Below are 16,742 nucleotides of genomic sequence, written 5' to 3'. Positions count from 1 at the left end.
TTTAATACCGAAGTCATTTAATATCGGAGTGCCTCATTAAATGAGGAAGACATGCCTCATTTAATACCAAAGTCATTTAATATCGGCTACATTTCTTATATATAACCGAGGGTCACCCGTGTGACAGGCGAGAGTATTTACCACTACTACAAAACCTTGTTGTTATCTTTACAACAATTAATATACTTGATATGACTTAACAATTATATATATATATATATAATTTAACTTATATATTTAATTAAACTTAGTTTTATTCATTCATTATTAAAACATTTTCATAAATTATATTCTAACAATTTCTCCCTTTTTAATTATTTACACTAAATATTCAAACTTGGTAATTTTATAATTATTTGCTAATTCTTCTAAGTTAATTAGCAAATTTAATCTTACAATTTCTCCATTTTTGATTATTTAAACTAAATATTCAAAACATGGTACTTTTATAATTGTTGACTAATTCTCATAAGTTAATTAGAAGTTTAATCTATCAATTTCTCCCTCTTTGATTATTGAAAATGAATTATCAAAATCAACTATCTATTTCATAGCAATTTCTCCCTTTTTGATTGTTTTATCCTACAACTATCAAAACCAGTCAAATTTATAATCAAATCAGTTTTGGCATTAATATAACAATTCTAAAATATTTCTAAGGTAAGAAAATTTAAACTCGGGAAGTTGCTTCGTGAGGATGTTATCCACTTCATTCTTGTTGCTTTCATATGCTATGTTTATCAACAATCGGTTGTCCATATGTCATGCATAATCTTCTACGTTGTAGTTCTGCTTTATCTGCATTCATAAACAATAACAAATTTGGTACCAATTTCTTTTGGGTCCGTGATGGATTAGTCCCTTCAGAATCCATACTTTGATTATTTTGATAGATTTCTCATTGTGTGTGTATACTGTATTTTGCATATTGCTCTTTGCCTTCTAATAATTCGTTAGCTTCAAAGGATGATTTTTGGTAATATTTCTTGACTTACTGTCAAGTTTTTCCTTGTCGTACCAACTAGCTGTCCTTCTCTCAGGTTTCATCTAGCTTGAAGATGGTTTTACATAAATCATCTCATCCTTTGAAGTTAAATCATCGCAGTTTGAATCAGTTTCTTTATCAGTTAAGTTACCCTTGACAAAGCTTATGGGAAGAAGCTTGTCTTTTGTTGGGTTCAACTTGTTATTGAACTCAAAGGGATCGCTCTCAACAAATCCTAGACCAAATTTACATCATACAAGCTTTCGCTGCTCAAGCATGTTGTTGAGAGTTTTTCCGGGTTTTGTCCAGACACTTATGACATAGTTAAAACGTTGGTTTTCATCAAAAAGAGTTTTAATTTCTTCCTCGAGCTTCTCATTCTCACATGAGATCTCACTTATTTTACTCTTCAAAACATCATTTTCATTATTTTGAGATGAAGAGCTAGTACTGCCAGATTTGAAATCACATACCTCGATGTCGTCTACCATGACACAGTTAACAACTTCTTCCTCACTTTCAATTGAGGAGCTTTCACTAGATGACCCCTCAAAAATCTGAGTCATCTCCTCCAATATTTATTTAGTAGTGGAACATGACTTTATTTTTTTGAACGTATCCTTGTCTAGCGTCTTATATAGAGTGTATTTAACTACGTTGTCGAGGCTGGGTATTCTCCTATCTTCAGCTGTCCACTCACTTCTTTCTTTTTCATTTTTTATCAGGTCGTCGGTGATGACATACCACATGTCATCATCAAGAGCAACCAGATGTGCCTGCAATCTAATATTCCATTCATCGTAGTCTTCCTCTATAAGTATAGGAATCATGTTTAACAGAGACATGATTCGAAAGATTGACGTTGCTTGAGAATATAAATCTTCGCTCTGATACCACTTGTTAGGATTGGGATCGCCAAAGGAGACTGAGGTCTCAAAAAGGTGAATGCTTACACACAAGTCGGTCGATAACAACCCTGTTAAAGGTTGACTATATCGTTTCTATTCTTCGCAAGTTGTCACAAACTCTTGAACCGAGTTCAAGTGCAGAAATGTTTGTTTCAACTTGAAGTAATACGAAAGGATTATGATAATGCGAAAAAAATACAAGACACAAGAAATGTTTATAGATGTTCGGAGTAAACTCTCCTACGTCACCCTTTCTTCTCGACCTCGAAAAGGATACTCTTCTCAACCTTGAGAAGAGTATTCACTAGAAGATTTGATTAAATACAACACACTTGTACACAACCCAGTTGAACAGCCAGGACATAGTTGCTCCCTACTTCAGAACTCCTAGCACACACAACACTTGTTGATAGACACTCTATCATATTACAAAGAACTCATAATATAAAAAGTGATACACTGATTTTCGATAAAAACTACTTCTCACAAAGTAATATTCTAAGGCAGGTATATATTTGTAGAGAGAGAGTATTTGATTAGCAAGGGAGCCCAGATCTTCAAGGTTTTTATGTTCTTCCTTTTATCTTCTTATATATTCAAAATACAACAACGGTCATATTTTCTCTAACGGACACTGGTCCTCTTTTAATTTGTTTGGTTTCAGAATGATACAATGAAGAAGATCTTCTTTGAGCATGTCTGTAATTTGATGAGAGTAGCCAAAATTTATTTAATGGAGTTTGTTGTACTATGAACGTTCATTTTAGAAGATTTAAATAATTTTGGTATATGACAACCTGTTTTAGGACTGTCTCTACTGCTGCCTCAGACTGCCCATCTCAGATTGGTGATATACTACTTTGCAGACTATGCTGCTACGAAAAATTAATTTGGAGCTGAGATTAATCAGGTAGAGGAAATCATTTATTCAGATGCTACATTTGATCAATAACTGGATTTGATCAATAACTGGAGGTGATATACTGAAGGCATTTAATACCGATGTACCCCATTAAATACTGAATATATTTAATAACGGAGCGCTTATTAAATACTGGAGTTATTTAATACCGAACTCATTAAATGCCAAAGCCATTTAATACCGAAGTATTAAATATCGATCTCATTTAATATCAGACGCATCATGCCTAATTTAATACTGAAACATATTTAATACTGAAATCAATTAATACTGGAGGTCTCATTAAATGCCGAAGCCATTTAATACCGGACTCATTAAATATCGGCTACGCTTCTGAGAAACCGATGTCACTAGTGATCTCGCCTATGTGGCAATTTCAGTATTTTCTCAGCTTCCCTGAAATAAGAGAACTCCAATTATTATTTGCAATTGGTGAGATTTAAATCCTAGTTACCTACAACACTTTGTTGTTATCTTTAACACAATTAATATACTTGATATGATTTAACAATTATATATATATATATATATATAATTTAACTTATATATATAATAGAATTTAGTTTTATCCATTCATTATTTAAACGTTTTCATAAATTATATTCTAACATATTCCACTCCAAATACTACAGCCCATAGGGGGCTTAGACTTTTTTGTGAACCATCCAAACTAATCCTAACCATATTAATGTTAATCAATTATACCAAAAGACTATCTAGTTAAGATGCAAATCTACTACACTATTATGAGAGAATGACTTTATTAAAAAAAGATCATGGATACCCAGACCCTCATGATCCTTTTATCTTTTAACCTTATCCTTTTATCTCTTAACCTTATCCCAACTAACCCAATGACCGAATTATGAATTAGACGATCTCCAAAGAAATTTAAACATAATTTTCTCTATTTTCACCACTACACTCTTGGGAAGAACGAATAAAGACATTATATATGTAGATATAGAGTCAAAAGATTCTTGTTGAGAATGAAATGACCCCCTTTCGAGATCATTTTGTTAATCAAAATTGATAATTTACCTTCCATGTTAGTGATGATCGGGTCCAATGAGGCTTTAGAACGAGTTTTAACACCCAATACCCTCTCTTCTCCATATGTCATCTTATTTTTGTCGATGATTTGCTATGCATGATTCAACCTTATAGACACTCCATTTTGAAATCCAAATAATTAAAATAAATATATCCGGTCTAAATTGATGTTTATACTCGAAGACTAGATCAAAATATTTAAAATAAACGATGGATCGAAAACCGGCAATTTCCGGCCTATTTCGTTTGATCCAAACGTCACTTTTTATAAATACTCAAAATTCTAACATTCTAGCACTTCTAATACGATCGGCTCAAAATTACGGAGTTTTGAGAATAATATTGTCATGGAACATTTTCGACGAAAATGCCTCTAGAGGATTATTCTTTTTGAAATTAATCGAAACTTTTAGTAAAATTTTGAAAAAAACTAACATGTAATGATGATGTAATGATGTGCATAGCATTGGAGAATAAAAATTGACTATACTATTGTTTTGTTTTTATTTAGGAAAAATGCTATGAAGACTTTGTTTTCTTTATTTCTAATTTCAAATTCTGACGCCAAATCGGATTTCCCGTCACATGCCACATCATCCATCAGACCGATCACCGGAGCACCGCCAGCATCCGCTGGCAGAATCTTTAACGCTTCAAAGGAATTCTTCAAATTGTTCTTGGTTTGTTCTTTCAAATTCTTGTGTCCAAATTTTCCCCAACTTCAAATGGCTTAGAGAGCACAATTCTTTTATTCAAGTTGGGTTGGAAAGTTGGAGGAGTCCTCTATCCCCTACTAAAACTTATCAACAATATTAATTATGTAACTCAACGACATCTAAAAATACTTGAGGCTGACCAGATGGAATCCAAACAGACTACACTTCACTAATAAATTTATTCCAAGATTGTGGTTCATTAAAATAGATTATTCCAGTTCATATACCTTTCAAATGACATCAGTAAAAACCTCCCAAATTTAGTTTAAGGTCTCGAATCAACGATCACAGGGTATATCTTTCAGAATTCAAATGGAGATAAACTATATTCATTTGGTCCTAACTTTTGATCCACTGAACCATTTTGAGTCTATGAGCTACAATTGGAAAGGTCTGCCTCTTATATTTCTTTTAACACCAAGTTAAATACCCCGTTCGATTTACATCGCACGTAAGGTCTCCTGTACTAAGGTGTCGCCAACACAGGCAGCTTGTGTTCAACCGAAGATTGACAGACCTACAATCAAGCTCCATCAACAGGATTGCTATCAAAGTTTTATGCCTTGAAAATATATTCCCAATGGTACTAATTAGAGCTTCTAACTCATCTTGAGTCAATCAAGAGAGCTCAAACAAGTTGTTGTCCATTGAGCCGAAATTATAGAAGTTCAATTTATAAAAAAAAAAAAAACATTCATCTTTAAATGGCATGAATTGTGTTGGTTTATCTGAATTTAGTAGAGATTAAAGTTGTGGGTCTTGATCATACCTTTCCAGCGAGCCCAAGAACGGCCCAAATGGTTAAGAAACGAAACTCAATTTCTATTTTAACCGAAAAGCCACCTACATTTGAAATACAAAATTCACCCACAATCAATATAGGTATTTTGGTTCTAAATGGATAACATCTTATCGTATATACAACAAGATGTAATCGCCTAAGAGTAATTGAACTGAAGCTTGAAGGAAACTACTTCGTCGTCGAGGATAACTCCAACCAAAAGCTTACTAATTCTAATTCTCTACATCTAATCTACACATACCACATTCCTAGGTAATACTCTAGAAGTTTGTGAAGTAATCAAACTATTGTACATTCATTTGGTGAAATGAATTTGAGTTTTTCCTATTTCGAGGATAACTCATTGTTCCTCATTTGGTAGCGGAAGATTTTATTTTAGTACTATTAAAGTAGGATTTTTTTTTAAGATTTTAACATAGTATTAGAGTTTCTATGTATAAGAGATATTAAAAAAAAAGTGTTGCCTATGCTATTGGCTGATGATGACTTTATTCTATTGATATTGAAAAAGAAAATTTTCAAGAACGGATTTGAAAATCTTTTGACCACCTTTGTCGCATGTTTACTTCCCATTAAGAAAATATAGTGTTGCAATTCAATAAAAATAATATCGTACTTCATACTCGATATCTTCGAAAATAGATATAATTTTAAATAAATAAATAAAAATACTCAAAACTCTGAAACCAATTGTTGAACAGATATATGGATCTAAGATATATGGATCTAATACTAATTAAGATAAAGAAGATATACGAGTAATAAGAATTAAAACACGTAATTAACACAAAATTTACGTGAAAATTTAAAACAAAAAAACTACGGCGGGAAACTTTTTGTTATGTTGTCAAAGATAAATTACAACTTAAGAGAAAGAGAAGAATAAAAAATATATTTTATGTGTATTAAAACCTTAACTAGATATGTAATTTATAAATCACATATTTAGGCTTCATTCTCTGTCGGTAGGTTTTCCTGTTTTGGGATTTCACTTAAATATGATGTTATTTGTGTGTTTACTCCTATATTTTCTTTATATTTGTGTGTTTACTCCTATATTTTCTTTATCTTGATTAGTCTCAAATATATATATAGTTGGTATTAGAACACCGCCAGCCTAAGCTCTGGCCTTGGTCAAAATCTAATTTAACAATTTGGTATTGTAATTCAAAACATGAAACATTGACAGTGTCACAAAAATGTCCATGTAATAATTTTTTCAATTATTTTTGAGGAACATTGTGCATGATTGAAACATCATTTTCTTATATAATAACTCGTTTTGTTGGTAATAATAAGAGATGTATTTTTTTATGTACGAGGGAAAATGGACTAGGTGTAGATCTCGTCGATGACACACATAACTCTTGTATCGATTTATGTTACTATTTGTTTGTTGTTTGGCTTCTTCAATAATTGAGAATATCCAGTGAACATAAATGAATACTCTAATTTTGATTGGAAAACATGCACAAAGTCAGTTACTGATTATTACATTTTTCTTAGAAATTCTTCAATTTCATAGAAACCCAATAAACAAGTAATAGTTTCAAAATCATCTACATAAGCAGAATAAAGAAGCCTTGCAAGCATCCTATGCGAATTGCCAATGACTAATGTACAATCTCAATAATTTTAAAATTGAAATTTAATTAGCAATATAAACGTGGTGTAATAATCAAACCGCAATACATATCACATAAAATCCAATTTTTTATTAAAGGGTCAAACTCATCAATATTAATTATTATATAGTACAAAATCAATATAAGAGTGAATTTGTCGATCTAAACTATATTCAATCAAAACTATATGCAAATAAAATGTCAAATCGAACCAAATTATATCTTGAGAATGATATATAAGAAAATAAATCAAAAAATTGGTCACTTAAATTATTAGGAAAAGAAATTATGAATTTTATTAATAAGAGAAAAAAAAATGAGGCACTTGTTTTTTTATATTCGTTCATCAACACAAACGGAAAAATACATTCATAAAAGAAGTATATAAGTTCTTTCCCGATTAGAAGAAGCGGTTTTCAATTCTTTGCTTTACAATCACATTTCTATTTAGACGAAGTTTATCATCGTCGTGAGCAATTCTCCTCGTTAATAAAAAAACAAAGAATATCAGTACTCAAACTAGACCACTAGAATAATGGTCGATAATTTGTTTTTAGCAGTATTATTTATTTGAAAAGAATCTTTAGAGGTGTGGTTGACATATTTAGACATGTTAATTTTTATTTTTTAGATCTCCTTTATCTATACATTTTTTCTTTCAAAAAAAGAAATGTGACAGGTACAATCTTGGCATTTGTTTATTTTATTTATTTTGAATAATTAAACTAATAATAAATAATAATTATGATGTGATGTCGTTATAATTTAACTTTTTTTTTACCTTTCATTCATTTTATTAGATTTGGGCCTTGTTCGGATTGGGGTTTTTGAAAAAATTTAGAGAGGGAAAAAAGTAATGATTTGTGATATTTAATGAGGTGATGATTATTTTTAGTAAAAATACTTAAAGAGTATTGATATTTATGAATAAAAAAAATAATAATTTAAAATAAAAGGTATTTTAGTATTTTGGTTAATAAAATGAGTGATTTGATTATTGAGAAGTGATTGATTGAAAAATTGATTTTGGATAGTTTTTTTTTTTAAATCTAAAGAGAACAAGGCATTGAATAAGGACAAATTTTCATTTTCAAGTAAAATTTAATTAAATTATTTAATATTAATTAATTCAATCTTATTAATAACCAAAATTTAAACATAAATAAATCAAACTCAAACTACAGCTAAGAGCTTGATTAGTTGAATTAAGATGGGACTCTGACGCGGTCGGCATTGGGTTGCATGCATGTACGTGTTTGATTAATAATTGTACATTGTCTCGTTTTAAGTCATAAAAATAACATTTTAAATACATTTATATGCATTTATAGTTGTATTTGGACAACTTATCAAGATATCAATCTTATTAAATCATATTATATGAGACACAATGATGGTATATAAAATATTATGTAAGCCTTAAAAAAACACATACATAATTATTGTTAATAATATATCATCTATAATAAAAATAATTAAGTCATGATCATCTATCTCTCTTTTCTAAACCCATTGAAGAATTTTTTGGCTAGTTTGTTTTTACTTCCCGACAATAAGTTTTTGTCTCTTTTGAGATTTGTTTATTTTTTTATATTCAATTTCAAGGATTGTTTTTATCATAATTAGTGCTTATTTGATACAGTTTTTTTTGCCTAAGTTAATAAAGATTCTTCGATAACATACTAATTAAATATTTAAATTTTGAAGTCACTAAAATAGTTTAAGTGACAAGTGTGATTTTTAAGAGACCAAACTTGTAAAGTTATGCTAACTTATTGAATCAGTCTAATGTGGAAATTTCAAGATGTGAAATTCTTTCATCAATCTTGTATCCTTCACTACCTTCAAAAATAAATATTAAAATTTTTCAAAATATATTTGTGTTTATTTTAGTGAAAAATAAATAATAGGTATATAATATCCATCAAAATATAGAGCTATTCATGGTGAAATATTAACGGATGACATTTGAATGGAAAAATGTTGTATTGAGTAGTTATTGTATGAATCACGAGCAAATGAAATTGACGACTCACTTAATAATATTTTTAAGTCTTTTGTAGTCTTGTAGAGTATTAGTAGTCATTGGGCGATGTCCGAGATTTCGAATAGTTGTTAAGAAGTTTGGATTAAGACGGCTGATAAGACATTCCTAATATTTGTGTTACTATCTCGATTATCTTCTGGTGGACTATCTTGTTGGAAATAAATTATCAAACCTTCAACGATCGTAATTGTGTGATGTATATCATTATAATGATGTTATTATGTCGTTTTATTAGATCCGTTTTAGAAAGTCGGTGTAGTTAGTCAATTGTTTTTCTCGAGTACCTACGAGCTCAATAACCTATTAGGAACGTGGTTTTTTTTCCTCGTGTCATGTTTTGTTATTGTTCCTAAACAATTTTTTTTATCATTTTTAATATAGAAGAACTATTTAAATAAATACAATCAAAAAATAAAATTTTAATAAAAGTATTTTTATGTTAGTAAGATAAATGACATTTATAGATTTAATTTTTTAAAATTATATGATAAAAAATAAACATTTAAAAAAAAACATATTAGGAACGTATTTTTTTCCTCTCATGTCATGTTTTGTTATTGTTCTTAAACAATTTTTATCATTTTTAACCTACAAAAACTATTTAAATAAAAACAATCAATAAAAATAAATTTTTAATAAAAGTATTTTTATGTTGGTAAGATAAATGACATTTATAAATTTTCAATGATAAAAAATAAACATTTTAAAAAAGTTTACAACCCACCAAAATAATTTATATGGTTTGAATCTAAATTAAATTGATTTGGTCTCTTAGCAAAGGAGGGTTTAATATGCCTCCAGATATAAATGTACAATTAGTTATTAAATTAAGTGATTGATCTAAAAAGACTATATACACATGTATCATCTTTATTATTATTATTTTATAGATATGATATAAAGAAGATAACCAATAATTTGGATATGATATGTAGTCCCCACCAAATATTTTATTGGTAATATATATATATATATATATGGAGTCCCCACAACAAAGAAATTAGAAATAAGAAAAGACATTATCCACAAAACTTGCAATGTTTTTTTTTTTTTGTTTGCCCGAATCAAAAATACATAAATTAAAGTTCGAACGACTTTTATTTAAAAAAAAAGATGAGATTAAGAAGAAGAGAAATGATTGGGGAGAGAATTTGGGTGAAGAAATAAGAGAGGGAATGACGTAATATGAATGACTGAAAAAATCAAATAATTTCTCTCTCTTTTCTTTTTCCTTCCACTTTTCCCTTTTTCAAACCAATTAGGTGATGTCAAGTCATTCTCTCCTACAAATTCTCTTCCCCTATCACTCTTCTAAGAAGAATTGGACTAAGTAAATAATAGTTTTTATATTTTGAGCTCGACTGAATAGACAGTGTATATTTTAAATAGAGGAGTGATAGGGGAGGGAATTTGAGTGAGGAAATGTGAGAGGAAATGACTTTGTATCACCTCATTGGTTGGAAAAAAGGTAAAGTAGGAGGAAATAGTGAAGATAGAGAAATTATTTGATTTTTTTAGCCAATCATATTGCCGCCACATCATTCACTCACCAAATTCCCTTTCCCAATCATTTCTCTTTTAAATAATTATAAGTTGACAGTGTATAATTGGTTTCTTTATTTCATAAAATAAACTCTCAAGAGTTCTTGCAACTTTTATTTTAGCAATGAAATTCTGAGTTTGTTCTGGGAACATGTTTGATTGAAAATATAAATTTTAAAGATTACCTATTTGGACTTAAATACATAGCAAATCATTATTTGCCTGTTGTTAATAATTAAGATATTAGTTGTTTTAAATATAATTTCTTTATACTACCTTACTTTAATTAAAATATTTCAAATTAGAATTCAACTTACAACATTAACCTCTCAAATATAAACTCTTCTCTATTTAACTATGATAAGTATATAAATATATTTCAAAAAATCTCAAATTAATATTCCATTCAAGTAATTTAGTGTGTTAAAATATAATATCTACAAAGAAAGATAGGATATAATAACTTGATTTAATGACGATTGAATTAATGAACTAGAGAATAATCGTAATTGTTTTAATGGGGGACGAAAACGTAATCCACAACCGTGGCGACGCGATTGAGATCGCGTCGAAGGGCTATGATTTAGTGACAGCTGGCTTGGCCTACGAGGGTAGGTTGCAATAATTTTAGGGTTTGTGAACCAGCCGACATTGATATAGATAATTAGGTTAGGAGAAATTAAAACCAAACGGACTTCACCTGGGAGCTGGCCGGCTGGGCCCTGATGCAGTGCGGCAATGTCTCGTCCTCATGGTCCAATTATCATTTTAGTTCATTTAATTTTTTAGAATAGATTTAGAGTAGTAAAATTGAAGTTGAGGTTGAAATTGGTATTGAAATTCCAATTGACATGTATAATTCAATTTCTATGATTAGAGAACCGTAGAATTTTTTTAAATTTCAATTTTTATGTAAAAAAAAGAGAATATTATACAAATAATTTTAATATATATTATCTATTTTAATAAAATATTAGTTAATTTGACAAAAACCAATTAGAAAGCTCAAACGTTAAGATATTTTTTTAAATTTTGATTGTCATTAAAAATTATCAGTTCAATATTTTACTTTTTAAATATATATATATATATATATATATATATATATATATATATATATATATATATTTGTTCAAAATGTTAATTTGCTAAAAAAAAAGATGATTAAATATTTTAACATTCAAAATTCAAAAACAAATAATTATGTGTTTTCAATAATAAAATAATAAATTATATTTTATTTGAAAAAACATTAAAATAAATGAAATTACAATTCCGATTTTAAAAGGTGGAATTGATAATTATAAAATTACTCTAAATCTAATTTAATTGTAATTATAATTTTAATTTTAATTCTAATTCTAATACTTAATATTAAAAAGTGTATCAAATTTAAGAATTAAAATTGGACTTCCGATTTTAATTTCAATACTAATTGCAGTTTTACCCAACACACCAATAAGTTTATTTAACTTTTAGAGATAGCAATTATTCCCCATCTCAATTAAAAATAAAATAAATATGCATAATCAGATAATATAAATCATTCTTTCTAAAAATAAAATTTTATTTTTTAATAATTATAATCACTTTTAAGAATTGAGATAGTAAAAATAAATTTATTTTTATTTTGTATGAAAAATATAATTAAATTAGATAAAATTTATTTAGGTAAATAAAATTTTAAAAAAAAATTAAATTAAACTAAAAGAAATTTAATAACTTTTTTTCATAAATGTTTTTTAATTTTGACAATCAAAACTTGTTAATTCCAATTCCAATTAAGCTCAATATTATCTCAAAAATAATTTATCAAAATTATCTATTTTCAGTTATTATATATATATATATATATATATATATATAAAAGCTAATTATCCATAATTAAAATAAATAAATAAATAAACATATAAATGATCATTTTCATTTGATAAGATATTTTTTTGCCATTGATTACTTTCATTTGTTACGGATAATTTTTTAACTGTAATTAAGAATTATGGTATAATTCTTTTTAAATTATTTCGTTCATTGGACTTTATTACTTTAACCATCATCATAGTTAAGAACTCAAACTTTTACTTTTATTTTTATAAATTATTTATACAATTTGAGATGTAACTAGTTAATTATTTCTTATTATTATTTTATATTATTTACTAATTAATTGATTTTATGTATCAAACAAGCGAATTCATATTTTTTTTAAATATTTAATTATTTTCTTATTAAAAAAATCATTTAATTAATTATATACATATATATATATATATACTATCATAAAAAAACATATTTAATTTATATTTATAATAAATGTATTTTAATTAATTAAATACATCATAATCTTCTTCTATTATATATATATATATATATATATATATATATATATATATATATATATATATATATATCAACACAATTATTCTATTAAATATATTATTTTGTTCTTACAATCTAAACACATTTAGATTATATTACAATTCATATGTCAATTCATGTTCTTTTATTTTAGTTTATATATAACATTTATATCAATCACTATTCAAATATATAACTAAAAATTTATATTTTGTTTCTAAAGTAACATGTGAGTTTTGGTGTTTTAAGTATTGATTTTTGCGACTTCAACTATTTTATTGAGTTACGTAATTAAATTTATTCTTAAGTTTCAATTAATTATACTAAACTTTGACATATAGTGCAATACCCAAACCGAATTATATTTATTATTTGAAAGGTAAGATTACTTTTCACTAATCGCACAAGTGATTAATATTGTGACTCTATGAGAAAAAAATATTTTAAAGGATAATACATTATAAGATAAAAATATTATGAGTTCCCTAAACAAGAAAATATACTAAGTTTGAACACTAAATGGACATCAATTTTTTTATATTCAACAATAAACCTTATACTAAATAGTAGAGCACAAGTAAAAGTGGAGATCCTAATCTTGAATTCTTGGAAAGAATTATGAGATCCCCTCCATAGACCAAACTTGTCTCGATATTAATCAAATTTAAGATTTTTAAAACTTTTTTACTAAAATATTTTAAAACATTTATCTGCATATTAAAATAAACAATTTTTTTACATGAAAAGCAAGTTTTTGCCTCCAAATAATCCAGTTTTATTTAACAAAAATCCAGCATCAAACGCAGCCAAATGCTTGGAACTCATGATGAGTGAAAAACCGTGTACAGCTTGGCATGTCCAACTCATCCAAACCCTCCCCCCGCGTCCTCTTCGTGAAAATCAATGATGTGTCATTCTCTTTATTTCTCATAATTGCAATATTTCCACTTACTCTATGTATATATATCCTACCCCTCCCCATCATTCTAACCACATCTTTGATCAAAACTTTATATTTCCTCTTTAACAATGGCCCGATGCAGCTCTTGCAACCATAACTTGGTCCCGAGATCCTCAGCCAAGCTAATACTGAGAGACGGGACCTTAAAAGACTTCGATACCCCGGTTAAGATCTCTCATTTCTTGGACATCGATCCCTCATCTTTTATTTGCGATTCCGATAATATGGAATTCAATAACTATGTTTCTGCCTTAAAAGCTAACGATGAGCTCCGGTTGGGTCACCTTTACTTCGCACTACCGATCAGCTGGTTGAAACACCCTATCCGGCCAGCTGACATGGCAGGGTTAGCTGTGAAAGCAAGTTCTGCGTTCATGATGAGCAATGGAGGAGGTGGCGGCGGTTTAGTTCAATGCGATTGTGCGTTGGGAGTTAACGATTATAGCTCGTCGAGGAAAGTGAAGAAAGCGAAAGGAGATGGACGGAGGCGGAAATATTATAGATCGGAGGATTTGAGTGTTATACCGGAATAGTAGTGTTGAGGAAGAATTTAGAAGAATGGCAGTTTGGAAAATAAGGGTTTGAAAATTGAAAGAGATTGTTTAGTAGTTAGCTAGGACCCATAATTAAATTAAATGTGGAGAATTCCTTGTTCTTAGATGGCTCATAAATGTATGTTATACTATAAAATAGCAACTATTCATTTTGATAATTATTTTGTTTAGGTGTACTGAATGAGATATTTTAAATAATTTGAATAATTAAGTCATTTTGAATGTAGTTTATTAACTTAGCTGCTTTTGTTGCTTTTGTAGTATAGTATAGAATTATTAAACTACAATATCTTAGGTTCAAAATTACAATATATTTAATTAAAACCTTACTATTTTTAATAAATGGGTTGTCCCGAGAGTGGTTTCCCTAGTCCGAGGGTTTGCCGGGCTTACTCAGGGTCGGCCTATATATGCTTAAAATACTAGATTTTAAAATATAAAATTTATTTATAATATAATATATATCCATATTTACAATAAAAAAACTACTATTTAATTATAAAGATGTCTCGACCTTCTTCGTTACTGAAAATATTAGTTCAATAATAATGGTAGAAACATTTAATGTTTAAATAAGATTAATTAATTTAGTTAACAAAATATAAAATTTTGATCATTTACTCTTAGTCCATTGTTGAATTATGTGTCACATCAAACTTAAGTTTTTGATAAGGTATTAATTCATACATCAAAATAATAATGTCTTTATTTAAAAATAAAAAAATTATGAAAACTTAGTTGTAACCTTACAAATATGATCACTACTAAATAAATTGAATAATTTTTTTTAAATATTTACTTGCTTGCAAATAAAGAAGAAAATGAAAAAAGAATAATCTCAAAACTGTTGAAGAATTAAAGTATTAGGAACTCTTACAGTTTTATTTTATTATACTTTTTATATATTTTTTTCTTTAGAAAGGAGCCTAACAAATCTAAGTATAATCTAAGTATGTTATACATGCCTCGATATTATTGAATTAAGTTAGTACCACCACACAAATTAAGAATATATTTGATTGTATATCATGACTTTTCATGCGACCATTATATTGTTTTTGAGTGTTTAAGAGAATTTCTATATTTTTAGGATGGTCGATCTGCATTAGAGTTAAGCCTACCCAATTTTGTTTTTAATATAATAATGTGAAATTACTCGAAAATTCACTTTGATTAAATATTGGCTTGATTTTTCACATTACTTTCTTCAAGTACACTCCAATTTGTTTTTTCAAACTTACCATGACGTCAAATTTTGGATCCGTTCCTCTTTTGTTGCATATTTGACATGGAATTGAGAAATTTCATACATTGTATTCGAGTCAGAAGAAGTAGATTGAAGGTTGTTGAACTACACATTTAATTTGATTAACGACTCTTATTAATTGTGGGGTAATCAATTTGAAAGAAAAAGAAGAAGATGATATTAGGCTAGAAGTATGCGGTGCTAGTTGGTGTCGAGCTTCCTCCCTTCATGTGGGGTTTGGATGATTTATTTATGGAACTCTTTGTTGCCATTCAGATGTCTCTTTCCAGGTAGAGTATTATTGAAGATATTGTACTCATGGACGAAGGTTTTTTGGCGGAAGACGTGCATTTACAATTTTCAGTAGGCTACACATTTGAGTAGTCTAATACGGATATGGATATACTCATGGGCGGAGCCCAGAATAAAAAATTACTTGGGACTGACACATTTGCCCGGTTTATTCACTTAATTTGTCCTATTTTTTTTTTTTTAAATTTAGGTGGAGCTGGAGCCCACCCTAACTCAAGCGTGACTCCTCCCCTGGATATACTTCTCCTTTATTACTGTTCTATCAATGCTAAATAATATTGATAATAGACTACTTTGTATCTATGAGGTATATTGTCTTTAAATAACAAAATATATATATATATATATATATATATATATATATATATATATATATATATATATAATTAAAGAGAAAAATGTTACAAATAAATCAAATAAAATAGAAATATACAAAGAACAAAATCACCGATTTGGGAGGTTGATTCAAGGCATGTGCTTAGCACATGCATTTCTTTTAAAACATTTTCATTATCTCCCCTTATGCTGAAGTTTATCGTAGACAGTTGTCTTTTAGGGTACAATGAATCTAGTAGTGATTCAACACTAAAATCACTGCTCAACGAACTTGACAATAAACCTGAATCGATCAGAATTATGTGTTAAATATTAATTAAACTATTAATATTTAATAAAAAAAATTGATTAAAATTCAAGTTTGAATTGAGTGTG

The 16,742-nt window shown here is 28.1% G+C and overlaps 1 protein-coding gene across 1 annotated transcript; it reads left to right on the top strand.

Moving 5' to 3' along the window:
• The first annotated feature begins 13,946 nt into the window (after positions 1-13,946).
• LOC124940660 lies at positions 13,947-14,649 on the top strand. Its single transcript, XM_047481192.1, has one exon. The coding sequence runs from the start codon at positions 13,988-13,990 to the stop codon at positions 14,450-14,452; it is 465 nt and encodes a 154-aa protein (XP_047337148.1). The 5' UTR covers positions 13,947-13,987; the 3' UTR covers positions 14,453-14,649.
• Positions 14,650-16,742: the final 2,093 nt, after the last annotated feature.

The sequence above is a fragment of the Impatiens glandulifera genome, chromosome 5 (genome assembly GCF_907164915.1).
Source record: "Impatiens glandulifera chromosome 5, dImpGla2.1, whole genome shotgun sequence".
NCBI lineage: Eukaryota > Viridiplantae > Streptophyta > Magnoliopsida > Ericales > Balsaminaceae > Impatiens > Impatiens glandulifera.
The sequence above is the reverse complement of the archived record's forward strand: the minus strand, read 5'-3'. Positions and strand labels throughout refer to the sequence as shown.